General features: G+C 53.5%; 2 protein-coding genes across 4 annotated transcripts; both read right to left on the bottom strand.

The window, feature by feature from the left end:
• Positions 1-294: 294 nt before the first annotated feature.
• Positions 295-22,332, bottom strand: TBC1D24 (TBC1 domain family member 24). Of its 3 annotated transcripts, none has more exons than XM_054589439.1 (10): positions 22,270-22,332; positions 8,713-8,822; positions 6,782-7,862; positions 6,164-6,181; positions 5,512-5,670; positions 4,290-4,353; positions 3,158-3,253; positions 2,593-2,824; positions 2,022-2,192; positions 295-1,349 (listed from the first exon to the last, which is right to left on the bottom strand). In XM_054589439.1, exons 3-9 carry the CDS (start codon positions 7,744-7,746, stop codon positions 2,038-2,040), a joined length of 1,689 nt encoding a protein of 562 aa, XP_054445414.1. In that variant the 5' UTR covers positions 7,747-7,862; positions 8,713-8,822; positions 22,270-22,332; the 3' UTR covers positions 295-1,349; positions 2,022-2,037. The 3 variants fall into 3 exon arrangements, with proteins under 3 accessions (XP_054445414.1, XP_054445416.1, XP_054445415.1); XM_054589441.1 differs by having other exon boundaries at positions 2,593-2,719; XM_054589440.1 differs by lacking the exon at positions 6,164-6,181.
• Positions 22,333-23,613: 1,281 nt separating this feature from the next.
• Positions 23,614-26,066, bottom strand: NTN3 (netrin 3). The gene is made up of 6 exons (XM_054589204.1): positions 25,139-26,066; positions 24,879-25,067; positions 24,653-24,802; positions 24,482-24,532; positions 24,259-24,333; positions 23,614-23,963 (listed from the first exon to the last, which is right to left on the bottom strand). Exons 1-6 carry the CDS (start codon positions 26,064-26,066, stop codon positions 23,614-23,616), a joined length of 1,743 nt encoding a protein of 580 aa, XP_054445179.1.
• Positions 26,067-27,248: the final 1,182 nt, after the last annotated feature.

Below are 27,248 nucleotides of genomic sequence, written 5' to 3'. Positions count from 1 at the left end.
TGCTCTCCCTGGCTGGATCTCTGCAAAGGCCCAACAGAGCCTTGGAGCAGCCACAGAGACTCCTCTGGACTTACCAGAAAAAGAATCCCCCAGTTCAGGAAGCTTGCAGAGAGAGTCATGCAAATAGTACTCAAATATACATTTAGCTGCTTCTGAAAGGTTATGTTTTTAAAAGACCTTTAAAATTCCAGTGATAAAACACTGACAAGCTTCTTAGAGCCCATTTGGTGACAAGCCTAGAATGGAGGAGCCCCTGGAGGCCCTTCTGGTTGAAGAGACCAAACTTAGACTATGTAATGAGACTATGTTTAATGAACACCAAAATACAGGCGAGAGCTGTGGGGGCTCAAAGGAAGGGGGAGTAGCAATGGCTGTAGTGATCTTGGGTGGTGGGTAAGCACCACCTCCCACCACATTTTCCTTCACAGCCTTTCAACAGTCCTGGGGGACAGCAGAGCAGGATGACTGGCCCATTTTACAGTTGGGGAAACTGAGTTCCAAACAGGTTCACTGGCTTTTCCAAAGCCACACAAGTTTCCTGGTCCTTTCTTCAGCCCCACTATGGTCTGGCTCAGAGGAGATCTGAGTAGGTGGATGGAAGGAGGACAAATACCTCACAGGAAGAGCAAGCACAGTGTGCAGCTGGGCAGGGGTGTGGTATGCAGAGACGCTGAGGGGGCTGGCTGAAAGGCAGTAACCCTTGGTCCAGGTTGTTGCAGCACAGCCACTTGGGTGTCTCCTTCTCCTCTCTTCCCTCTTGAGTGCCCAGGCCCTCAGGACCAGCTGAGGGAGGTCATGGGGCAAGAAGGCTGATCCCTGGTGTTCACTAGCTAATCTTCACTTAGCACCTACTGTGCATGAGTCCAGTGCAAAACCAGGCAGGACAGGGCAGAAGGGGAGAGGTGGCAGCACAAGAGAATCATGCTATGTAGCTGACCACAGTGCTGTGAGAAGGATGCAGAGGGGCTTGTGTTGAAGGTGCCATGTGAGCAGGGAGCTGGGGAGGGTGCAGAGCTAGTACACGAACTCGTGGCCCCCAATGAAGTGAAGGTGGGTAGGACTGGATGAGACAAATGCACCAGGCTGAGGAGTCTGGATGGGATCCTGGGAACCAGAACACTGCAGCGACATGGAGGAGAAACAGGGCCACCACAGAGACAGTAGGGCAGCTAAGGAGGCTCTGGCTGGAGAGGAGGAGGGTTGGAGAAGGCTCTGTGGGTCCGGGCTTCTCCAGGCAGGCCCCTGGAGATGGAGCTGGCTGGTTTGAAGTCAGGGGGCCCTCCCCTGGCCATCTTGGGAGGCCTCTCCAGGTGTGAGTACACAATGAAGCCCAGCAGAAGCTTCAGGCTCTGCAGAAACACAAGGACACATGATGTCCTTTCTAGCCCTTCAGCCCACTGGCCCTCGGCCCTCCCTTGGGAGGAGCCCAGAGCTCAGCACAGATCCTGCCTTTCCCGACCTCTTTCACCTTGTAAACTCCAAGAGGCAGCCCCAGGAGGCCAGTAGGGGAAGGAGCAAACTGGGTTAGAGGCCCCAGGCAGACGCTCCTGCCGAGAAATAGTCCCCAGGGCACCTGTCTCTTCTCAGGACCAACACAGCTTTTGGGAACCACAGCAGCAGGTCAGACAGGAGGCTGCAGGGCCCTGTGCGCAGGCCAGCAGGGGGTGCCATAAACCCACATTCTGGCAGGACTCCTGCCTTTCCAGTCCAGTCTCCACCATGAAGGGATTAGCTCAGAAAGACGTAGCCCCTCCCAAGCATTGGGCACAACATGGCCCACAAAGGAGAGCCAGGGCCTGAGTCCAAGGTGGAGGCAGTGGTAAGTCTAAGCAGGTCCTAGCAGGGTCTGGCTAGGAACGGGCCTGGCCAGCTGAGGCCCTGGCACCCCTGCCCAGCCCAGCATCAGGGCCCCAGCTCTGCCCATGCATGTGGTGAGGAGGTCTTCATTCACTGCCTCCTCCCTGAAGTGAGGGCCCGGCCACCGCCCCACCACCCCATCCCACAGCGTGCCGCTCAGTCACCGTCAGCAGAGGCCTGTCACTGGGTGTCAGGGTCCTGGAAGCCCCAGGCCTCCACAGCAGCGATGAGGAAGTTCTCGGAGCAGAGAGGCTGGTTGTTGAAAGTGTCGCAGTGGCCCGTGCGGCCCCGGTTCAGGTCCCCGTCGATGTAGAGAGCCTGGCCACCTCCTCCACCTGGAGGATGCTCAGTCAGTGGCTGCCCCTGTTTGGCACTGCCCAGGAGGTACTCTCCTCCTGCCCCTGAGCATCTCTTCTTGTCCCTGCCCCAGCACTGCCAGAGGCCTAAAACCATAGGGCTGACCTTCAAATCTCCAAAGCCCATCAGTCCTCAGCTGGGGTCCAAAATCTAGGCTAGAACCCCCTTCCCAGCCAGTTTACCCAGAACACCTGTCCCCACTCCCGCTCCTCATGCCTGCTCTCTTCCTCTGCCATCACGGGGGCTCTGCCTGTCATTCAGGTGAGGCACCTGCCATCTGGGTCAGCACTGGCTGACCCAGGGGCTTTGGCCACCCACGACCCTGTACCCTTCTCCCAGGCTAAGTGAGACCAGCCTGAAATGAAGGGAGATGCCCACCTATGATGAGGCAGTCATTGCCCCCAGCCATGAACATGGACTCGGTCTTGGAGGGCAAGTTGAAGTGCCGAGTGGCCAGGAACGGTGAGAGGCGGTCAGCGGGGTCTGAGGATGAGGACAAGGATGACTGGGAGAGGAGGGACGGAGTGGCAGTGGCCTCCAAGGACACTGGCTTAGTCAGCTCTGGGTGTTTGATGACCACCCACTCATAGCGCTGGACCTCTGGCTGCAACTGAGGGCGAAAGGGCAGTATGAGGAGCTAGCACACCATGCCCTGTACAGGGCCCTTCTGGCCACTTTCCTCCCACAAAACTTCATTGAAGTCCTTCATGTATGAGGCCTCATGCCAGGGCCAGGGAAACCGTGCCACACAGGGCAGGTAAGGGCCCGCCTGCTCTCGTGGAGCTCATGGTCTAATGATCACAAACCAGAAGAAAATGGAGAGGTTATCCTGTAGGGTAACTGCTATAACAGAAGTAAACAGGGTCATGAAAGTGGGAGTGCAGGGGCTGATGGGGGTGCTGGGCCTTTTGACCTCAGAGCACCTGCAGGGAGACCCACTTACCCTAAACACAAAGCATTCTCCGGTCCCAAAGAAGCCCAGTTTGCCTCCAAACTTATTTCTCTCGCTCCAGTCTGTTGACAGGTAAGCTCCACACACCTAGGGAGAAAGATCCAAGGTGAGGCTGCACTGTGCTGGCCTGCAGGGGCATCCCCTTGCTCCTGGGGCCCTGCTGAGGGGCCATGGTACCATCACAGCTTGGGGCGGGGTGGTACTGCCACAGCATCCCCCACCCCCACTCAAGGGCAAGGGTTGAAGATTAGGAGAGGTGTGGGGAGTCAGTTTGGAAGGCATGGGATTGTCAGTGAGAGTACGGGGGTAGCTGCCATCAGCTTTTCTGGGGTATTTCCATTTTGGCCCTCAAGCATGGGAACAAGCCCCATGTCCACACTCTGATTTTGCACACAAGCCCCTGGGAGGCCCCTGGGATGAAGGCTTGCAGGAGGTATGCCTGCTCAACAACATTCTCCAACCTCGTCAGCCAGCAAAGCGCTTGATTTCACCATTAGAGTCAAGTCCCTCCAGTGGCTGCAGGATTTCCCCAAAGTGTCTGACAGAGTCACTTGCTATAATACAGATGCCCAGGCTCCTTCTGGAAACCTAGATGCAGAGCCTGGAATGGGATGAGGAACCTAAAATCCCCATGGGTGCAGGTTTGGGAGCCACTGAACAAGAAGCCTCTAATGCAGGCAGACACCCCCAGGATGAGGGCACATGAGCTCTTATCTCCCTAGTCTCAGAGGGCTTTCCAGGAGACAGGTACTGCAGAAGAAAGGGCCCTGAGAACTACCTGGTAGAGGGTGGAGGCAGGTGACAGCAGCCAACTCGCCTGGCACTGGCCCATGTGTTAGGAGGAGGCAGGGCCATGCTTACTGGGCATTGCTGCAATGCTCCTCCTAAGTAGCAAGGCTGCTCCAGCACGGCCTGGACCCTCAGGGGGAACAAGGAGGCCCTGGGTGCTTGGGGGTCAGACAGGGACCTGGATTCATGTGGAGGGTGGCTCTGCTCTGTGCCCCTAAGCACAGGAAGGCTGGGTGGAGGCTGCAGAAGTACCCGCCCTTCTTGGGGCATAGGAGCAGCAGACTCCCCAGAACTCAGAGGCAAGGACCCCAGGTTCCCTCTGGTTCCTGCTCACCTCCTTTTGTGTGGTCTTAATGAGCAGGAGGGTGGGCTCATGTCCTTCACACTGGAAATAGAACCTGGGAAGAGACCACACATTCCAATCCTAATGGGAAGCAGTTACCCTGTACCCCTTCCCCGTACCACCTCTAGCCAGCCTTTGTTGACTGGTATCCCCAGTGTCTGAGAAACCTGGACTGCCTAGGGGTAAACGGGCCTGGGAACTGCATTTCCTTATCTCCTGGGGACCAGACATAGTGGCCAAGGAGCTGGCAACACTCTGGCCTAGGCACTCTTCTAAGACAAAATATAGCTCCCCACAGGCGGCCTGCAGGCTGAGCAGTCTGGTGGGGGGAGAGGCAGCATGGCAAAGAGCCCCCAGCAGACAGAGCTGCATGCCAGGTGTTTCAGGCAAGAACAAGAGGAACATATCCGTGGTCTAGGAAAGCTCAGAGTCCGAGCATGTGGGAGCCAGCTAGCACCGAGAAGCATGTAAGGAGGCCTGAGGTTGCCGTTGTGGTGGCTCCAGGTGCCCAGAGCTTGGCTGGTAGCCCTGGCGGCTCTCCTTAATCATTCCCCAGTGGGCTTCCCATGCCACAGAGGTTGGGGCGGGGTGAATGCAGCTCCAGCTGTGCCATAATATTTGTTGGGCTGCAGACGATGCCCACCACATGGGCTAGGCCAACTCTGCTTGTGTTGCCTCTGCCAGGTCACCTGTGACCCAAGCCAGAATTTCTGAGGCCACCTGCAGTGTGAGGCTCAAGGAGCGGGGTGGAACCTGACAGAGCTGCCAGGGAGGTAGTTTGCCTTGGAGAGGCCGGCACAGCCCCAACTCCACAGGGCCATCCTGTTCCTGGTTTGTGGACTGACGGAGTGGGGGTGGGGAGTTCTGAACCACCGCCTGTTTCCTTGAATCGTCCTCTTATAGTTCTGTAAGCTAAGCCTCCTGTGTCGTCACGACACCTACATGGGGACCTGGAGCTGTGGCGTGCACGACAATGACCCTTGAATTTAAGTGGCTTGGCAGTGAGAGAAGCCCAGAAAAGTACCTCCCAATTCTAGCCCCCCAGGAAGAGGCAGGGCCTCACCCAGTGTGATCTCCTGAAAGCACAGGCAGGACAAGAGGCTAAGAAACTTCACTGCTCCCTCCCTCTGCCCTTACTGGAATAACTGGCCCTCGGTGTCCATGCCTCAGGGCCTCAGAGGGCAGGTCCAGCCTCCAGCCTCCTGGGCATTACCTGCTCAGGCTGTACCCATGCTGCAGTGAGGAGAAGAGCAGGAGGGGCTGACAGAGAGCAAATCGCTCAGGGATCCATGACCAGATGTCTCTCATCTCCTTCACACTGACAATCTCTGAGTGGAAATTTTCCGCATGTACAGCCAGGTGCACAAACTGCCTGGGGAGAGTTAGGAGAGGTTCAGAGCACAGCGGCGATCCCTATCCTGACCACAGTCCTCCGCCCCGGGGTGTGCATTGGCTCTCTTGGAAGCTAAGCCTGGAGTGAACTTCTCACCTGTTCAAACAGGTTAAAGCCTGGTCCTAGGTACTCTAAGGAATAAATCCGGTGGAGCTGTCCCCTGGAGCCTCACTCCCATTTCATTACTAAGAGGGGAGAGCACCCAGCCCAGGTGGGGACAAAAGCACCTTTTTTTTAAGAAATGGGGACAGAAAGTGAGTCAGCTCTGGCAAGATAATGCTTCAGGGCCAGGCAAGCACCAGCAGAGAGCACAACTGAGGCAACCAAGCAGACAGAGGGACAAACAGATGGCACCTGAACAGCTGCCAGGCTCTGAGGCAGCACTGCTAAAGCCAGCCCTGACAGCCAGCACAAGCAGCTAGGCCAGAAGACAGAGAGAATCCAGGCATGGAGATGTGGTTTCCAGACCTACCTTTTAGAAAGTGAAACACTGAAAAACAGGAGGAAGCAACGGGCATGGAGAAGAAGAAAAATAAACACAGACAAGGAGAGGTTAGTGGTAAGTACTGATAATCCAGGAGGTGCCTGCGTTTGGCCTGGAAGAAAGGCCTCCACACCTACAGTTACCTCATCTGCCACTGAGACAGTCTCAGGACACAGTGGGCCCTTCCTTTCTCTGCTCCCTAGGGGGCTGTGCTCAGGGCAGGGGACCAAGCCCAGCAGAAAGGGAGCCCAGAGCTGGAGCAGTAGAAAAGGGGCTGCTGTAAAATGACCAGAGGCCCAGGCCCAGCCCACTGCCTGATCTTCTAACCACCTGGTCAACACCCAGCTTTCATCTCTGTCATGGGCCTCAGGCCTGAGGATAGTAGCCTGCACCTTCCATTCCCACAGTTGCCTCAGCTGCCTGTGGCTATATCCAGGAAGGCCCTTTCTCCTTTCCTCTGGTTTTCTATCCATGCACACATGGCTGGCTGGCAGCAGGCAGAATAAGAGGCTGGCAGGACAAGCTTATGCCCAAGACCTCAGGAGGTATTCCACCAAAGCCCCACCCTAAGCGGGCCCCTGGCAGCCTGCCCAGAGGCTGGCCTACCTCTTTTGCTTGACAGTGATGCCCTTCTGCTTCAGAGCTTTCTCATTGGCCATCTGCAGGAGCTGAATCTCCTTCCGAGAGAAGAGGCGGATGGCAAATGCTTTCTCCAGCAGCTTTTCGGGAGACACAGTCTTGGCAATGTCCTTGACGAAGGTACGGATGTCTTGCTTCACATTGTCTGACTCAAGTGGCTGCCCAGCTCTCACCTTGTGAAAGAACTTGAGGATTGCCAGCGCAACACGGTACAACACCTTGTAACCTTCCACCAGGAAGACATCAAAGACACGAGCGAAGTAGTTGAGGGGCAGTTCCCCAAATAGCCAGCGCTGCCAGTCTGCATAGACCTGCAGGACATCCTCCGACACGGCCACCATCAGCTTGTGAGCTGCCTGGCAGTACTTGTTCACCAGGTCCCCAAATGTCATGCAGGAAGACTCAAAGGCCAGAAAGCTCTGGTCAATCAGCTTCTTGCTGGGGTCATTGCAGGCCAAGATGCGGCAAGCCTTCTCAAAGCATTCAGCCTCATCGATGCTGTAGTGCAGCAGCAGGGCTACAACTGCAGGCAGGGCAGGGCAGAAGGAGATGTCAGGGAACTGGTTGGCAATGCACAGCAGAATCTTCCGAACAGCACCCTCGCCCCGTGTGTTCAGGCAGTAGCTGGGCACCTGCGTGTTGTCCACAAACTCAGGCAAGGGCAGGCTGCTGCTGCTGTGCTTACCCACAATCTTGCCCACGATGTCACTGTACACGCTGGCATCAGGCGTGACTGTGCGGCAGGGGATATCCCGGATCAGGCGCTGGTACACCTTCCCCCGCAGAGTGTGGCTATGGGCCCAGTAACCTTGGCGTGCCAGCTGCTTCAGCTCTTGGAGCTCTGTGCAGCTCAGTTCCTTGGGTCCCAGGTCCTGGATGGCAGTGTTCATTTTATCTCTATCCACAAAGCAGTTGTACCCCTGGGAGTCCATAGTGCAGGGCGTACCTGAGAGGAGGGCCCTGGGCTGCCAGGAGGTGGCAAAGAGCAGTTAAATCCTCCAGCCCCCTCTCACAGGCTTTTCTGCTAACCTGTTTGCCATGCCATACCCTGTAGGATTAAAAACCATGCTTAATATGCATATATGAAGATTCACATTTTAAAGAACATGTTTTCGTTTCACTTTGTAGTATTAGGAGGGCTTCCATTTAAGGTAAGTGGATATTCTGAGAATTCACTGTGAACTATGGAGTATAACTTCTTTTCATGGTACTTATAAAGTTACTATAATAGGTCACACAGATTACAAAATATCCAGAGGCTAGAAACAGTTCCCAGGAGGACTTGGAGAGAGCCTGGCCCTGCTGAAAATAACTCCCAGCTATGTGGTGGAAGACCAATCAGGCTCCCAGACACCACCACCCTGCAGCCTATGGGCTTTCTGAAAAGGAGCTGTTGATCAGGAGGACCTAGTTAAGTCAAGAGATACTTCGTTTCAGTTCTTGAAGCCTTCTGGCCTTTAACCAGCTGTGTATCCTGAGGAAGACAAACACCCACTCTGCCCCACTGTCCCCAGGTTAGAGTTCAGAGGTTAGCTCTTAACTTTCTAAAAATGCCAGCTAGGATTCAGGCAGGTACTACAGAGAAGTACTGGTGGGGAGTAGACATACAGGCTGAGAAATAAATGAATCTGCCACAATTTCAAAATCGGACATTTTTACATGCAAATGGACACAGAAGAATTAGGGGACTTTGGTGTTGTCTCTCCATTTGAAGCAACTATTGAAATTCAGGCAGATATTAAAAAATGGGTAAAATGTGCTATATGAGACTCTCTGGCTGGTAGGTAGACAGCAAGACGGAAGTCTACTGTTGAGGATACCATAATTTAAAACCTCTTTTTGCTAAAGGCTACTGTTCTCAGCCTTTACAATAGTCTGCCCATGCACCTCAGACTAACCTTTCTGCCTGCAATGGTACAAGTGTCTGGAGATGTCACAAGGGTTTGCTTCAGTGAGTTTTGGTAAATAGCCAGATCATTCCAGTTTCTCTTGAATCTAGAGCATTCATCTGAAAATATAAAAAGCAAATAATAACTTAAGAACATTAAGTAGAAAGTAAAGAATTATAGTGCAAAACCTGCATTAGGAGACTGTCTTAAGAAAGCACTTTGATACAGTTGATAAAGTTTTTTAATAGTAAAAAACAAATTTACATATACACGTAACAAATTTACCATTTTAACCATTTGCAAGTATACAGTTCAGTGGCATTAAGTACATATACTCTGTTGTTAGTATCACCACCATCCATCTCTAGAACTTTTTCATCTTTCCAAATTGAAATTCTGTGCGCATGAAACACAACTCCTTATTCCCCTTTTCCCTGCAACGACCACTCTACTTTTCTGTCTCTTAAGAATCTGACTACTCTAAGTGCCTCATATTAGTGGAATCATACACTATTTGTATTTTTGTTTCTGGCTTATTTCACTGATCACAATGTCCTCAAGGTTCATCTATGCTTATAGCATGCATCAAAAAAATTTTTTTGAATTTAACACTTTATTTTTTAGAGCAGTTTTACATTCACAGGAAAATTGAGAGGAAGATACAGAGATTTCCCATATATCTGTTGCCCCCACACATGCATAGTCTCCTCCATTATCAACATCCTTCACTATGAGGGGTATATTTGTTATAATTGATGAACCTACTTTGACACATCAAAATCACCTGAAATTTATGGACTAATGAAGGTTTGCTCCTGATGTTGTACATTCTATGTTTTGGAGAAGTGTAAAATGATATGTATTCTTATTACAGTATCATATGGAGTATTTTCACTGCCCTAAAAATCCTCTGTGCTCTACCTGTTCATCCATGCCCCTCCCCATTTATCAGAATTTCATTCCTTTTTATGGCTAAATAACATTCCAATATATGAATAGACCACAATTTGCTTATGCATTCACCTGTTGATAGACATTTGGGTGCAAAGTAAATAATGCTGTTGTGAACATGGGTGTACAAGTATCTGTTCAAGTCCCTGCTTTTGCTTCTGTTGGATATATGGTGTATGCACTGATACTGCTTTTATAAGGGCTTCCCCATAGAAAATATTAATTCAAATAAGGTTTTCTGACAACATCCATTTAATATATCCCACTGGAAAAGACTTGCCCACAGCAGAACCAGGCCTGCCGCTGGTGTGGAACCTTCTTCCTCAGAAGAAACCCTAATTAGGGTTGATTTGTTTGCTCTGTTCTGGAGGGAAAAGCAGTGCAGATTCCCTTCTCCAGGCTACAAAGCCCAGGCAAACAAGCCCACTCACACCCCCATGGCCATGCCCAGGTTGCACTCCACAATCTTTCACGTGCAGATTACCTATAGCTTTTAAATACTTCATTCTATGCTCTGAGCCCACTAACCTCTGGAGAGACCCCAGGCCCATCCTGTTTGTGTGAAAAGAACCAGCTCCTTCTCAGAGCAATAAACATGTTTATAAACAGAACAAGAGCAGGGCAGGACAGCCCCAACCCTAACTCAACTGGCTTCAGATTCAGGTTGAATATTAAACTGGAAACTCCAAAAGTGATTATCGCACCTTGCAAAGTTCCTTCAGAGAGGACTCATAGGGAGTTGTGTTTGTTGTAGCAAGTTGCCCAGAGATACAATAGATTCAGAGGGACTCTGAGGCAAGAACTTATGCAGGATACCCTACAGGAGGCCCCTGGATCCCTGAAGGCCTCCTCGCCAAGCCTGCATCCAAGAGGAGAGCATGGTGTTGCTGGGGCCGGGCAAAAAGGCTTGCAGTGGCCTTCTTAGGCCTCCATAAAACCAGGTCCAGTGTGGTTTCCTTAGGTATCTTTTTACATAAATGCATAATCACAAAAAGAAGACAAATAATACTTAGTTACAGAGTAAAAATGTAAAGTCCTGTTTATGTTATCCCTTCAATCCTATTCCCTCTTCCACCTAAGATAATCAACCATTGCTCATGTGTTGGTGAATATCTTACAAAACCTTTTCTTGTATTTACACACATATTCACAGCTGAACTAGATGGTTAGGTCTGGCTACTGGGAAGGGGAAGGAGCAGATCAAAATCATTCGGAACAGATCAAAGACATTAAATTATCCAGTTCTATGCTCACACCCTAGAGGTATGTTTCAGAGTTGAAGTGGTGCTCTCCCTGTTACTCCACCTGCAGCGTGCTGCCATCACACAACACCTGCTCTCCCACAGGAAACAAAACTTCATCTGTTCCCCACAGCCCCCCAGCTCCTGACAAAGGCAGAGAGAGAGAAGGGAGGCAGGAGCACATGTGGGAAATGATCCAGTTTCAAATCAGATAGTCCTGGCTTCAAAGTTCAGCTTTACTACTTGTTTGCCTGAACCTCAAACAAGTCATGGCTCTTCCCCCAGTTGGGTGCCTGTCTGTAAAACAGAGCTGACAGATACAACCCACCTCATGTGCACTAGTCCCCATGTGACATCTGAAGGCTGAGCTCTTCCTTGGGACTCATTGGCTTGGGGTATGGGATCTCACTCTCTCACTTCCACTCGCCCCTGCTCAGGCAGAGTCCAAGGCAGGCAGCCAGCAGGGCCCTGCCGGCAGGCGCACTTGCCCTTATACTCAGAGTGAGAGGGAGGAAAGGAATGGTTTCTCACCATAAACAATGAACTCAACAAAAAGCCGCCACCCGCCCTGCGCCAAGTTTACTATAAAGGAATGGGGGTGGGGGCAGGGCTGGTTCTCTGAGGTGACACCTGTCAGTCCACCCCTGTGGGAAAGAGCTGGCCCCAGCTGCCTGTGGCTCCCTGAACTTACAATGTAGGGAAGTACAGTTGACCCTTGATCAACATGGGTTTGAACTGCACAGGTCCACTTAATACAAGTATTTTTTTTCAATACTGTAAGTGTAGTTTCTCTTATGATTTTAATAACATTTTCTTTTCTTTTTATTGTAAGAATATAATATGCAAATATATATATATAACATACAAAGTACTGTTAATTGCCTATGTTTTAAAAAATATTTTATTGATTTACTTTTAGAGAGAGAGGATGGGAGGGAGAGAAACATCAATGTGTAGTTGCCTCTTGCGTGCCCCCTGCTGGGGACCTGGTCCGCAACCCAGGCATGTGCCCTGACTGGGAATCAAACCGGCAACGCTTTGGTTCACAGGCCAGTGCTCAATCCACTGAGCCACACCAGCAAGGGCTTAATTGACTATGTTATCAGTAAGGTTTTCAGTCAACAGGAGGCTGCTAGTAAAGTTTTTGGGGAATCAAAAGGTATATGGGGATTTTCTCTCTCTCTCTCACTCTCTCACTCTGATTTTAGAGAGAGCTTAAGTGATGAGAAGGAAGCAGCCAGAAGAGCTGAGGAACAGTCACTCTGGACGATGAGAAGAGCAAGTACAAAGGTCCTGAGGCAGGAAACAGGCCTAGTGTGTTCCAGGAAGAGAAGGGCACCAGTGTGGCAGAGCACAATGAGCAAGAACAAGAGCAGCAGAGACACCCACAGAATGTGTGGTTGCCTCTCATGCACCCCCACCGGGGACCTGGCCCACAGCCCAGGCATCTGCCCTGAGACATCCACAGAATGAATTGTGCATGGAGAGGGGTTTGGATTTTATACTAAGCACAGAGGGAAGCAGTGAAGGGATGTGATCCAAAGGATGTGTTTAAAAGCCAACTGTCAGGATTAACTGAGACTGTTTATTGAAAGCACTCAGGCCTAGCCTGACATGCCAGGGCAGCTCACATGTCTTGAGGGCATCCCGATGTTGCTGCTCCTTCAGGTCCCCTGGCCTGGCACTGGCTCTGAGATGTCTGGGAAGTGACACGGTTTTGGTGGGTCAACGGTTGACCAGTCCTGCAGAGGAGCCTAAGCACCTCCCCACCATGGGAGAGGTGTAGCCACAGAAGGCTACCACTGAGGTTCTCCCACAGGCCCACGCAGATCCCCTGCTCTCTCAGGGATGGTCTTTCCTCAGTAAGTTCAGGGCTGGCTTCTCAATGCCACCTGCTGTCCCAAAACATTGCCTCAGGTATGATGAGTCATAAAACCTCTTCATTTCTCACCTCTTAAATGGGGAACATGTTTTTTCCTGAAGAATTGGATTTGAAAACAAATTTGTTTTCATGTGATAAACACAGACCCTCACAATAAGCCTGGGCAATTTAATCTTAACCATCCACCAACACTGGGGGCTGCCCCGCCCATCCAGTCTGCCTTTCCTGGGAGCCCAGCATCCCATCGTGACTCCCCTTTCTCCAAACTTTCACTGATTTGACAAACTTAAATTGAGTTGCCTTTTCTGTGCCGGTCTTGGGCAGGGCACTGGGGACAAGAGAGTAAAAGATGGCTCTTCAGGGCAGTAATGATCACAGCCCATGTAGGAAGTGCCAGGAGGCCAGGCAGGGCCCTGGCAGACCACCTAGGCAGGACGCTGACTCCACATGAGCACTGCAGAAGGAGCAACGGAACCCTAAGTGTACCATAAAGATAAATGCATGACGGAGGACACAGCAAGCTGAGGAACCTCAGGAAGGTGGTGTTAAATGGCTGAAGATAGGATAAGAGGGGGCTGATGGCCTCGAGTACCAGCTGCACTAGGAGATTGGACATCACCCGCTACATGAAGGAGCCAGAGGAGAATCTAAGCAGAAAGTGATACGCATTTTAGAAAAATCCCCCTGGTGGCCCATGAAGAAGGAGGGCAGAGTCCGTAAGAGGCGGCATGAGGAGGGCTGGAGAAGATGTGGTGGCCTAAAAGACTGCCAAGGGGTTGGATTCTACCAGATGAGGTGACCAATGGTGAGAGGCAGGATCCAAGAAAGGAATAGAGAATTATGGCCCCAGGGTGGGGTTTTGGTAGGCAGAGGTGGCTCTCCATGTTGGAGTTGAAAGTGCCTCTTATGACATACATGCCTCAGACAAATGCCAGGGCAGCTCAGGTTGGATGCAGAGGCCTGGGCTGCTGTGCCAAGGTCCTGCCCAGACACTCAGCCCTCAGCCCAGAGGCCCATGCTGGCTCCTGGACTTCTCATCCAGTTGACCTCAGGGGACAGCCCCCCTACACACACAAGGATGCCACCAAAGTGCCAACTGTGGTGCCACTGGGCAAGAGGCACCCTTGTGCAGAGGAAAGTTGGCACTCAGCAGGACTCCTAGCCATTCCTACTGCTCCCTACCCAGCCTGGGCCTGACCGTCACCCCACCTTGACTGCAGGAACAGTTCGTGGTTGGAGGACTGATGGCTACGACTGGCTGGGCCTTAGTCACTGCCACAGGAGGGTGGGTGCTCTGTGGGTGTCAGCTGCTGTGTCTCAGTTCTTCCTCTCCAGTCTGAGTAATGTTACATCTGTCTCCCTGGAGTGGAACCAGGTAGCAAAGAACTAAAAGGAAGGAAGCTACAGCTCCAGAATGGCAGGTGGCTGGGTGAGGACAGGAAGGAGGGGCAGTAAGGTGCTCTGTTCTGGGCCTGAAGAGTTCCATGTGACAAAGAAATGCACACTCCTCTGTTTCCCCAAAGCAGAATTCACAACATTTGATCTCTAGATAGTCTCTCTACCTTAGAGACCATCAATTCCCAGTGAGGTGGAGCTTGCAGAGGTAGAACAAGCAGGGACACAGCAGAATGACTGAGTCTCTTGACTCCTACTTGGCATCAGGAGACAGGCATGCAGAAGTGACAGCACCTCACTCCCTCAGATGTGTGAAGTCTGAGGATGAGAAAGACACGTTGATTATAAGATATGTTCACTGCCTGATAAGGAGATGCTCAGAGTGCCAGGGACAGGGGGCAGCAGATGAGGAATGTGGCAGGACAGGGAAGGGAAAACGACCTGTATGGGAAAGAAGGGTGCATCTGGGTGGCTGAGAGTGTGACTCAGCTTGCAGGGCATTAGGGTAGGGGGCGGGGGCTGTCAGACAGCAGAAGGCTTCTGGGTAGAAGAAGGTAGAAGGAGGTGAGGGCTCAGGAGATTACAGAGGCCATCCACCATGGACAACCAGAAGAGGTAGGAACAGGCCTGAAACAAGATGCATTCTAAAGCAGGTGATGAGCACCCTCTCCTGTTAAGTTACGCAGGAACCTTCCTCTCTTTAAGCCTGAGTCAAGTCTAACTTCATGAGAGGACCCATCCTCCCACCCATAAGGAGAGGCCATGGAAATGATCAATCCCACCGCAGGAATCTGCCATCGACCCCAGAGACACAGCTTCAGGACTCTGTCTCAGTTGTAGGATGATTCCCAGTTCTGTGGATGGCCACTGGTAACACTGTTACTCACTGAGGTGACCCCTATCACTGATCCCCTGCACTTCCTTGCCTTGCTGTCCTCTTTTTGCCTACCTCACCACCATTCCTGCCTCTCATCTTACTCTGGAACTCATCAGTGGAAAAAAAACCCTTCACCTCATCCTCTCCAGAATGCACCCTTTCTCCCTCTGAGAGCAGCCAGCTCTCCCCAGGGCCCTGTGGGCCCCTCCCTGCAGACTTTACTCAGGACTCTGCCCCTCTCTCTCCAGCTTATGGCCTCCATTCCTTGGCTGCCATCACAGAGCTCAAGGGTTGAGTAAGCAGCCCTGGTGCAAAGCTCCTCACATTCAGAAGCCTTTACATCTCTAGCCTTTTGTCCTCAACCTGGTCAGCCCCAGTAGCCGCTCCACCGAGAGGCAGCGTATCACAACCCTACTCTCTCCTAACCTTTTTCTAGAGCTCTTCATTGCCCTCTTCCCACCCGCATAACTCCACCTCCCTCACCTACCAGTCCCTTGTGTCTTTATGCCTCTGTCTGCTCAGCCTAGACCTGTTCTACTAAGCTTCTCCTATGCTTCTGTCTCAGTCACGGGCAAAATCCTCAGGAGCAGCCAGACTGATAGCATGCTTCTCCATGCTCGCACACCAACTGTAGAGGGAAAAATCACGCTGCCTTGCTCATGACCTGGCAGCCCTTCCTGGCATGCCTTGCGAGAACCTTCTCCTATTCCTCATACTAGTTTACAGCTTCACATCGGCCCGCAGCCCTTGACCTCCCTCTTTCCTGAGAATGGGGTGCCAGGCAGGAGCTTCCTGTCCTCTGACCCTGGCTCTTGATCTGGACTCTCACACTTGGTCCTGGGTCTCACTTCCCGGGGACCCCAACTCTCCTGCATCTTTAATGGGGCCTTTGTGCTGTTACAGACCCGAAAACAGACACTCACAGAACCTGATGCTCCACTTCAGCTCTGCCTCTCCTCCTCTCCTTCCCAGTCAAGTTTCTGGTGAGAGCAGGCTACATCTGTCTCCCACCCCTCCCACCTTCATTGCCTGGCTGCCAGATGATTTAACTGACACTTTTGGGCCCTTATCTCCCTGAAGCACACACAACCAACCTTAGTGCTCTCAGGTCTCCTCTCCCTGGGCCTCCTGAAACCCTTCCCTCATGTCTGTCTCCTCACCTCTGCGGCTTCTGTTGTTCCTCCGCCTGTCTCTTAAATATCCCTTTTGCAGGAGTCCATCCTCATCTCAGCCTAAAATCCTCAGTGAACTCAATCAAGTCCTCTACTTCCAACTGCTTTCCTCAACATTTCTCATCCTTTGCACACCCCGCGTGACTCCAACATGTTCAGCCCTGACTCCTAATGAGCTCTGCCCCACTCTTTACCTGAAGCCATGCCTGGTTCCCCTGCCATCCCTTTAGGATCTGGCCCTACCTGCCCTCCAAAGGCAGTTTTAGGAGCCTTGCCCACACAGCACCAACTGCAGCCTCCACAACACATATATAGGGTATGTCCACAGTCGGGAAGAAAGACAGGGCACACCTGTTCTCCCTTCTCCTCCTGGTCCAAACTATTTCAAGCCTTAGCCCAAATCACCACCACCAGCCCGTTCCCAAACTCCCAGGCAGGGCTGAAGGCACCCTGGCTGCATTCTACCCCTCCTTATCCGGATCTGTTTTAATTCTTGGCACGCCATTGTGGTTACCTGCTAATGAGTCCCGCTCTTCTACTGTACTGTGACTTTTGAGCCAGGTGTCTCACACCACACCCAGTGTACCCAGGAAGGAAGAAACAAGAGAAGGAAAGAAATGGAGACTCAGAAATATCTCAAACCACTTGGGCCCAAGAGGAAGATTCAATTCTAAACAATAACAACAGAGAGCATTATTTAGGCATTTGACCTTCCCAGCAGGCATCTTCACATGACACATGACGGATGGCAGGCCACCCTCTGCCTCAGCCCTGAAGCAGAGTACAGGGATTTCTCAAATATTAGTGGCAATTTGCATTCCAGAGTGACTATCAGGCAGCCAGTTACCGGGGAACTTGATAGTGGGCCCTTTGCTATAGCACACAATGGAGGGCACGTGCCAGCTACAAAGGGTGTAACCATTTACAGCATTAGCATTTGGCATTAGCCACACAGGCCAGTTGGCTGGTCTGACTGCCTGCTGCCTGTCAGAAGTTCAAATGCAGGTCTTACCAGAGGTGCCTGAGCCTATGACATGGGGCCCCAACCAGGGAAGAATCCCAACCTTGTTAGCCACTCAAAACAGTTTCCTGCATCCCATTCTCAGGCAGAAAATCTTTTTCCCAGCCTGGTCTGGCCCACCCACAGGCAGGGGCTGGAGTTGGAATGGGGTCTGTTAATTCAGGATCTTTATCAAAGGGTCCTCCCAACAGCGAGTTTGGGAAAATACCCCTGGGGCACAGAATAAACCAGCTAGCTGCACAAAAGGAGAATCAGAGGAGAACTAGGCCATCAGCAGCATTAGGATTTTGACTGGTCAGAATTCCAAGCAAAGTGCCATCAGCAGGTGGGCCTCTGAGGGCCAGGCACATAGCTGGTTCTCCATAAGAATTTTAAGATCTGACAACAGAGCCAGGAATCTTGCAGGTTTACTCATTTTGATAGGCACTCAAGACGTTTCCTGAATGCCGCTGTGCCAAGGGCTGGAATACAAAGATGTGAGGCCCAGCTCTCTCAATGAGCTTCTGGCTGTGGGGACTTGGGTGTAATGACCATGCTAACTCAGGAACCAGTGTTATGACAGGAAAGCTCAGGGTATCTGGACCGCCAGCACCTCAGCTGAGTCCTGAAGGATGGGGTGGCCTTTGTCCAGGAAACAGAAAAAACAGCATGGACATAGGAAAGGGCCTAGGAGAGCACAGCCACTTGGGATGGCAGGCCCTTCAGCTCTTTAAGGGGGCAGGCCAGTGAGTGCCATTTGTGGCTCAGAATAAAAAACAATTTTATAGTCCAGCCTCATGGGCTCCAAGAAGCCGAAGGACCTGAGACAGAGGCCTGGGGTTCACCAGATTGTTGAGGAAGCCAAATGCCTCTGTGTTCTGGGGAAGGGTCAGCCCAGGAAGGCAGGAAAACACACCAGAGGCAGGAGGAGTTAATGTATACACCCAGATCCTTTTAATGCCCACAGGTTTACCAAGATATGAAGGTTGGAACGACCCTTGCCAGAAAGGAAATTAGAGGAGAATCAGGGAACAAGGGCAAAATGATTCAAGGAAAGGCTGAAGTGACAGAGGTGAGGGGACCTTATAGTAGGACACAGGTAATGACCTATATTTAGAACACTACACAGGGAAGGGCTTTTATTGGTAACAGAATCACCCACTGCCAAACCCTCAATGTGTGTGGTAACTCCATTAAAACTGTGTAACAATTAGGCAGACACACAGTTTCAGATTATGAAAAACAGGTCAAGCCATGTGTGTAGTGTGTTCTCAATCACCTGTAAAAGAAAAAGAGTATGCCTAAGAGGGATAGAAGGAGAAACCATGACTACTCACATGTGACCCCTGCCAGCATATCTTTGTACAGTAACCGATCAGGCCAGGAGACAACATAACTATACAGGACAGAATGAGATCTTGTCTCTCATCTCCTAAGTGAGTAAGGTACCAGAGACAAAAATAACTCCTAATGGCCCGTGCACTTATCAGAAGCTGGGCCAAGTCCTGTGGGTAGACAGGGGTTCCTTTCACAATATCAGCCTTTCCTCCCCCTCCCCCCTTAACCCTCAGTGTGAGAGAAACACTGAGGAGTAGCCACCAAATACTTGGCCTCTGTATCCTCAACAGTTTATGCTAAGTTACCACACAGAAACTGGGGTCCTGGGAGAACAGCAAGGAGACCTCAAAAGTTCTGCAAACTTGGATCAATCTCCGGGTCTGAGATTGGCCTTTTTTTCAGAGATCTAACTGTGAGAATGCTCTGAGAGGACCAATCTTCAGTCTGGAGGGAAAAGTGGTCCTTTGGGATGAGTGACAACCTGGAAGTGTCCTAAAAGGCAAATAAACACATGAGACAGGAAGGCCCCTGGAATTGATTGCATGGCTTTTGCACCTTGGGCATTTTACATCTTGCCATTCACACTAACGAACAAACTGGGCCTTTGTCACAGGAATAAAAAGCCCACTATCCTGACTCCACACCCCGAAAAAATCAAGGGTTTATTAATGAGAATTCTGTTAGCTTATCTACCCTGCTTTATAAACATAAAACATTAGGTGCCTCCAGGGTTCAGTCTTTTTTTTTCCCATACACTCTCCTGGGAAGGCCTATCTCACTACTCCCAGGCTTTACTGCTGCACAGGAAGGAGCCCCCAAAATGCTCTTGATCTCAGTACACTCTCCTTGGCTCCAGACCAACATATATCCATCTACTGCTGAGAAGTCTTACTGTCCCTCAGATCAACATCTCCAAACTTCAAGTCACCACCTGTCCCCATGTCTGCCCCCCTCCTGCACAGTGTGTGTGGCATGGACACAGTTGCTAGTCACCCAATCTTGGACTATTCCCTAAGTCCTCCTTTCTCCCTTGCCATTCCTCCACCCCACACCCTCTTGCCTCTTGATTTTGCTCTCCTTTCTGTACCCCACTGTCCTTTATTAGTGCTAGGCCTTATGTCTCTCAAGAGGTGCTATGGTGGTCCCTTAACCAACCAGGTCTCAGCTCAACCCTTCACCAATCCACCCTGGCAACCACAATCTGATCGGTCACTCAAAGACCCAAGATCTCTTGGTGACTTCCCATGGTTCTCATGGTAAAATGCAAACCCAGGCCTGGTACTTAAGGCCTCTTCCAATCTCCTGCCAGCTTAGCTCCTCAATTTCATCTCCCTCTCTTTACCCCAACCACCAGAGCTACCCCCTGCCCTTCTTCTAACAGCCAGAGGATGGGTAATATCCTTGTTACTTCACAAACACTGTATCTGCCTGGAAGGCTCTTTTCCTCACATAGTCTTGCCACTTCTATTCATTCTTCAAAATTTAGCTCAAGCCTTTCTCAGGAGCCCCCACCAAAGGCCACCTGAATGCCACTCTGTGCCCAAAGCAAGCTCTGTCCCATCTATAGGAGCACCTCCCACAGTGCCACAGTTCACTGGCCTGTCTCCTGACTCCACTGTAAGCTCCATAAGGGCAGAGAGTGACTCAACTTCGTAGCCACATAACACAAGGTACAGGCCCTCCTCATGTGAATTATGATTTCAATAAACTTATGTGTAAAGAATTTTTAAAAATCATCAAATAATGAGGTTGATTCTTAGTAAAAAGCTTGAGGTTCTGTTTCCTTGATAAAGTGACACTTGAAACAGTTACTGAAATTGCTGCTTCAAGTTAAAAAGGCCTTTTTTTTAAGCACAGAGTTTTCATAACAGAAAAGGTATGCTCAAACAGGTAAAACATTGAACAGGGTAAATGTTAAGTGTTTTTTATAACCTGCTTCATTGTCTTTATGTACTTTAAACCAGAAACCATCTAAAAGCAAACTTAAATATGTCATCTGAGGTTAGCTTAGACTGTAATGAGAATTAGAAGCAACAATGCGTGCCCAAGGTCACTTGGCCTTCTGGACAGTCCTGGCAGGTGTGGTCAGCAAGAGCTGGTGAGGCCCACCTGTCAGTGAACTTGCAGATCCAGGGAGTGAATTTTATTATTGTTATGAAAGCCTGCCTAGATTACTTCTACATCCACCCCCCTGCACTTCCACTGAAGGTCACCCTTACTACCAGACAAAAACCACTACACTAATTTTACTTAGCACCTTGGTCCATTTCAAGAGATAACCCTGACCTATTCAATGCCAGGCAATGGGGGAGCAAAGGTGAATGCAACATGTCTCCAGCCCTCTTCAAAGGGAGAGACAAGCTTCTAAACAGAGCATTTGCTACCAGATAAGCACTTCACTTAAAGGCTTTACCTGAAGGCTGAGAAGAACAGATGAAGACTAACAGTCAGAATAAAGGGAAGCTGCATGTTGGGGTCATTCTACCAGCTGTAAACCTTTGTAAATGTTTGTAAACCTTACCTTTGTGAGGTTTCTTGAGCTTTTCTTATCTGGGTCTGTTTCTCCAGCTTATATCCCTTAAAATGAAAAGAACCTGCATATTTGTCTTTAAGACAATTAAGTAAACCCAGTGCCTACTATGTGCTGGAGATAGAATGTGAAGATGGAGCCCTTACCCTCAAGTGGAGGAAATAGCTAACTGGAGGAAATTACATCCTTTGAATAATGATATGGTCTTTTTAGAATGCAACTGCCTGGAAGTCCTTGCTGAGTCCCAAGCAAACATACAGCAAAATTCAGAAAACTACCTTCGAATGCTTCTATGGCCCTGGAAAGGCAGGCAGACTAATGACTTGGAATAAGCAGCTGGGAAAGACCACACCACCACCACAGCCACATTGGTCATCAGGCCTGTATCTCCTAGCACACCACTAATCTAATAGTCGACCTGTGCCTCTACACAACCCAGGTGGTCCTTAGACAGCCTTTAGCCTTTAATGTTAGCCCAGAGACTGGTGATCCAGGAGGCCCACAGCACAAGTTTCCATACTGAGTACGGTTACCAGTACCCCCGCTCAAAGAAAACCATGACCAGATACAGCCCATCCCCGACCTCTAGCTCAGATAGCACAGTACCCAGGGACCCTGTGGAAATGCTTTTGCCTCTGGGCCCAGGGGCCAGGCCAAAGGAGCACCTTCCAGACAGGGCTCAAACGCTAGGAAGAAAGTAGGCGAGCATGTCATCCTCAGGTAAGAGGAGGGCAGGAAAGGACTAGTTGCAGGTCTTCGACGGCAGGACGTTACCAGAGATTCTGTTACAATTTCGCGTCCAGAAGAGAATTTCATACCCCTCACAGACAAACAGTGGCCCAAGGAAGGAGTGACACAGAGCTCCTTATGACTGATGCCTCACCCTGGGCCAGCCAGCACGCAGACGGCCCTGCCCCTGGGGTAAGTGTCCGGTGGAGCCGAGGTCCGCGGGGCAGCGCCGGGGGCGGCGGGCAGTGACAGAAGGACAGCCGCGGACCCCGGACCTCCGCGCAGCGGCCAGCCTCCGCGCCCCACCTCTGACCGAGGCCCCACAGCCCGACCCCCACGCCCCTTCCCTCAGCATGCCCCCACCGCAGTGACAGCCGGCGACCTGCTACCGCAGTCCCCGAGGCCCGGCGGCGGGCAGTCACGCCCAGTGCCAGTCCCGCTGCGTACCCACCTCTACAGCCGCTCCGCAGCGCACAGCGCACCGCTTTCTTCTCTGCTCGCCGCACAACTGAGCGCGGGCTTCTCTACGCATGCGCGCAGGCTGCCCCGCCCCCACCGAGCACGCGCCACCGGCTGCCCACCCCGGGCTCCCCGGGTCTCCGCTACAGCAGCCTCTGGGCATGCGCGCCGACGTTCCGCGCGATGGGAGCCTGCGCCAGCCCAAGACCGTCCAGGCGCTGAGGAACAGGGGTTCGCGGGCCGTTACTCCTGGCGGGAGTCGAGTGGGCAGAGGGACTACCAAGCCCTGCGGAGGATAGGGCTAGGGGAATCAGGGGATAGGAGGGCTGTCCGCCGGAGTTGCCGCCCCCCCAGGTTGCATGTAGACGCGGGAACACGCGTCCGCGTGGGCACGACGTCCGGCTCCGAGTGGGAGACAGGACGCCGGGGATCCTAGAAGCGGGACCTTAGAGGAGAAGCCCAGAGGCCAAGTCCGAGAGAGACAGCTGGACGGAGACAAGAGACGGACACATCAGGCCGAGAAAGAGGGTGAACACAGGCGGAGACAGGGACGCCCAACCGGCAGAGAAAGGGCTGGCAAAGGGGACGGGATGCAGCGGGTGGGGGAGCGGACCAGAGGCCTCCGTCCTCGCTAGGGGAGGAGTCACAGCGCCCTCTGCAGGTTGTGGCAGAGGGCGGGGGAACCAGTGTCGCCAATCCCCAAGGGGGTCCGTGGACATCTGTGGTGGCCACAGTGCCTCGGGGTTATAGCGCTCTCTAGCGGATTACGAGAGGCCGTGGGGAGTGGAGTCACAGCAGCCCTTGATGTGTTCTCAGACCTATAATGAATGAGTCCTTCCTGGATTCACAAGGGACTGCATAACCTTTTGGGGAATGTCACAGTGCCTTTTATAAAGGTGAGACCGCCCTTTGAGGGACTACGACATCACAGGGAGGCGGGTCACAGTGGCCTCTGGAGTGTTCGCAGAGCTCCCAAGTGTTGGACCCCACGAGGAAGTTTGGCAGCCTTTTGTAGGTATCACGGTGCCCCCCTTGGAGGGGGCAGATAGCGCGAGTGTGGGGGATCCAAGGAATCCTCTAGGATAATGGCCAAAAGAAGCTTCCAAACATCTTTGGGGCTATGACATCCCTCTGTGTCGCTGCGTAGGTCACACCCCCTCCTGGGCCCCGGCGTGAGGCACAGTGGGAGGTGTCCGGCAGGGTTGGGCGGGGGCCGAGATGGCGACGCGCGGTACGCAAGCAAAGACTCCTCCGCAGACGATGCACTGGTTGAACGTGCGCCTTGATGTGGAAGCAGCGCCCAGCCAACCAACCAACCCCAGCCTGGCCTGCAGGCTCAGGCCACCCCACAGCGCCCCCGTCGCTCCCGCCGCTGCAGCCTCCTAAGGCGCCGCGTCCACGTGTCGCGCCAGGGCAGCACGAGACTCCCGCGGGTGGCGCTGAGCCCGGGCCCTCGGCCCCCTGGATCCCCGACCGTGGCCACCTGCCCGCCCCCCAGCAGCAGGTAGCGGCGGCCAGGTAGCAGGTGTGGGCAGCCGCAGGCAGCATCCCGCGCCGGCACCCACAGTGCACTGCTCCCGCGCCGTGCGCGCTCCTCGCCGCTCCGGAACACAGCGAGCACGGCCACCGGGAAGCGCGTCCACAAGCCACGTGTCTCACCACGTGCACCCACCGCCACCTGCACCGCTGCAGCAAGGGCGAGAGGGGAGCAGGGTCAGGCTAGGAGAGGGCAGGCCACATGGAGGAGCACTGGGCACCCTTGGCTGGGAGGGAGGGCAGAGGAAGGCCACAGAGGACACCCACCGGAGAGGGAGGGCATAGTGACACCCCTAGGGACTAAGGGGGCGGGGCCAGCGGCCATGGGGGACCCGAGGGATGGGGGTGGGTGGTCTTGGAGCCTAGCAAGAGTCGGGGTATCCAAAGGAAAAGCGGGGAAGGCAAGGTGAGAAGGCGGGGAGCAGGAGGCCTAAGGACTGCCTACCATAGTCCTTCCTGCAGAACTTCTTCAGGCTGATGCGGTAGCTGCCACGAGTGGGTTTGCAGTGCAAGTCGCAGTCTGGGGAGAGGCGTAAGGCAGTGAATGGGGGGGCTGGCACAGATCCCTCACTTCCTTCCCCCAACCTCTCCTCCTCCCCTACTTGAACCCATAGCATCCCTCCCCCTGTGGACATGCCAGTCTAGGACCCTGATCTGTATCCACTCACCTCGAGGCTCCACAGGCCTGCTCTCCTCAGTAGGTCCAGGGACAGGGGTCTCTGCAGAGAAGGTGGAAGAATGGCCTGCATTCAAGGGTGTCAGGGGGATCTGGAGTGCTCAATGGACAGGTAGGCAGCAGCAGGGAGCTGGGGTGGCCTAAGCAGGACAGGGTCACTCACTAACACAGGGTGCCACTGGAGAGCGACTCTGCTGGAAACCAGGGGCGCAGCGATTGCAGGTGAGGCCAGTGACACCATCTTTGCAGGGACACTGGCCTGTGGTCTGGTTGCAGGTTTTCCCAGCAGCACCAACAGGGTGACAGTCACAGGCTGAGGACAAAGGTGAAATGGTCAGAAACCCATCTGGGGATATGGGAAACCGGAGGGTGAGGATGTGCAGGCTCACCCCTGCAAGCGTGGCGGTCACTTGGAGCACGGCCTGGGTCTCGATAGAAGCCCTCTCGGCAGTAGTGACAGTGGCGGCCAGCAGTATTGTGCCGGCAGTTGAGGCAGACGCCACCACTGCGGCGGCCTGACAGCCGGTACAGCTCCATGTTGAAGCGGCAGCGGCGGGCATGGCCATTGCAGGAGCAAGCTGCAGAGAGGGACGGGTCAGGGGCAGGCTGGCTGGGTCCAAGAACCCCAGACCACCCTCCAAGGCCTCACCAAGGCAGGCGTGGGCTTCCCGGGCTGTGGCCCGCTGCCACGGCCTGTCGCAGTAGAAGGGTTTGCAGCGGCCACAGTCAGGACCCTCGGTGCCATGCTGGCAGTCGCAGATCAGGTGGCCCTGGGTGTCCAGCAAGCACCGCGAGGCATGCCCATTGCACTTGCAGCGCCCGCCCACCTGGAGCTCAGTGGCTGAGTAAGAGTAAGGGACCACGGCCTCGGAGTCCCTGGTATCTCCCAGCGTGGCAGGCCTTGTGAGCACTACTTGAATGTCCGTAGCAGTCACCCAATCTTGGAGCACAGGGCTACTGTCCAGATCCAGTCCTGGCGGGCTGCTGTCCTGCACGCTGAAGGCCAAAAGGCCACCACCATCAGGCTGGGTCTGGGGCTCAGGGAAGCACAAAGCTTCAGGCCCGGGGCCAGGGGGGCCATTGGCAGGGGCAGGCAGGCGGCCGTAGTCCAGGTCACAGCAGGAGGAGAAGTAGCCTAGAGGGACCCAGCTGCGGCCATGGTCCTGCGACTTGAGTAGAGCCACTGAGGTGGGGGGCGTGGAGCAGAAGCGCAAGCTCACGAACACCAGCTCAAAAGTTTTGCCCAGGGATACTGTGAGGGTCACGTTGAGGGGTGCCTGCATCAGCCAGTCCGAACGCCAGCACACAGGGCTTGTGGTGCCCCCTGTGAAAGTCAGGAGGGTAGCAGAATGTGCCCGCCGCGCGTCAGAGGAGTCACAGGCCTGCGCGGGTGGCTGCCCACACGTGCTGGACGCCAGCACCTCGCGGCCCAAGGCCGCATTCACCAGGCCAGGCACGCAGCCTCGGGGCGTGCCCCCTTCGTCATGGCAGGGGTCGGTGGGCACCGGCGGCCCCGGGCTCAGCGCGGCAAAGAGCGTGCCCGCCGTCAGCAGCAGCCCCCAGGGCCAGCTGGGCATGGCCGGAGCCTCCGTGGGTCAGCCAGCTGGCCGTGGCCCCACGCCGCTGCCCTCGAGGGGGTTGAGCCCCGGTTCAAGGCTCTGTCGGCCGGCCCGCAATGCTACGCAACCACAGGCTCCAGGCAGCCCCAATGGGGGCCCAGAGGTGGGAGCAGACGCGGGCACGCTCCGGGCCTAGTGCAGCAGCAAGGATGTTGGCGCGTCCTCCCGCTGGGCCTGGAGCGATGACAGCCTTCGCACAGGCTCCCTGCGCCTCCGCCCGCGGAGGCCCCACCCACCCACCCGCTGCTCTCACTCACCCACCGAGGGCCGGGAGGAGCAGGTCTCCCGGCCTCCCGGGAATTGCCAAGGGAGGGCGGGCCCTGGGGCACCCGGGCCTCGCCACCTCCTCCGGGCTGCAGCGAGGGAGGGCGAGCTGTGCCAGGTGGGGGTGGGGGGCGCAGCAGGCTCAAGCTTGGGCCCAGCCGGAGGCGGAGCTGCTGGGGCCGGGAAGGAGGGAGGGGAGAAGAGGGGGCCTTCTCGGCATAGCGGGAATCTGAAGCAGATTCAGACACTGGCTAAGCCAGCGGGGGAGGGGCTGAGGAGCCAGGAATGCGCTGCCGGGAGGGGTGTGGAGGGGAAAGTTCAGCCACGCAGCCTGTGGGGGACCACCCAGCAGGGTCCGTGGCCGGCAGCCAGACCTTGACTGCTCCTGGAGCTGTGTAACATGCTGGGCAGGGGGTCTGGTAGGCTCCTCCCTCAGGCCCGTCAGGTAGGCTGTGCCCTGAGTCTGAAGGCTGGTGCCTGGATGCTCCCTGATGTCGGTAAAGGACATGCTCAGGGCATGGGAAGCCAAGCCATGCTGGTGGTTGTGGGGTGTCCCCAAGGCGGCATTATGCTCTAGTAGAAAGAATCAAGGATTGGGACTAGGTCTGATTTTGAACCCAAGCTGGTCTAATTTCCAGCTGTGTGGTTCACATTCTCTAACCTGCTAAAGCCTCAGTTTCCTCTTTAGACACATGCCTGTTTTTCAACATTCCCAGAGCTGGGGTGGGGGTCGGGGGTTTCATGAGCTGCAGGCTCAACATACTTGAGTCTCTCCTGCCTCATGTTCAGGAAAGACTGTATCCCTGGGACTGCCCTGAACTCATGTAAGGGATGAGGCTGGCGTCCTCCACCCAGATCAGGCTAAACTCTTGTCCC

Source organism: Pteronotus mesoamericanus, unplaced genomic scaffold (assembly GCF_021234165.1).
Source record: "Pteronotus mesoamericanus isolate MK-2021 breed Mesoamerican mustached bat unplaced genomic scaffold, CSHL_Meso_final scaffold_167, whole genome shotgun sequence".
Lineage (NCBI taxonomy): Eukaryota > Metazoa > Chordata > Mammalia > Chiroptera > Mormoopidae > Pteronotus > Pteronotus mesoamericanus.
The sequence above is the reverse complement of the archived record's forward strand: the minus strand, read 5'-3'. Positions and strand labels throughout refer to the sequence as shown.

Bases quoted from the DNA above. Each gene is read 5' to 3' on its own strand.
- NTN3 (XM_054589204.1), bottom strand. From the start codon at position 26,066: ATGCCCAGCTGGCCCTGGGGGCTGCTGCTGACGGCGGGCACGCTCTTT. The intron at 24,803-24,878 runs GTGAGCCTGCAC...CTTTGTCCTCAG, and splicing joins TGACCGCCACGCTTGCAGGG to CCTGTGACTGTCACCCTGTT. The intron at 23,964-24,258 runs GTAGGCAGTCCT...CCCTTGCTGCAG, and splicing joins GTTCTGCAGGAAGGACTATG to CGGTGCAGGTGGCGGTGGGT.
- TBC1D24 (XM_054589439.1), bottom strand. From the start codon at position 7,746: ATGGACTCCCAGGGGTACAACTGCTTTGTGGATAGAGATAAAATGAAC. The intron at 3,254-4,289 runs GTGAGCAGGAAC...CTTTCTCCCTAG, and splicing joins TTAAGACCACACAAAAGGAG to GTGTGTGGAGCTTACCTGTC. The intron at 2,825-3,157 runs GTAAGTGGGTCT...TTTCGCCCTCAG, and splicing joins GAGAATGCTTTGTGTTTAGG to TTGCAGCCAGAGGTCCAGCG.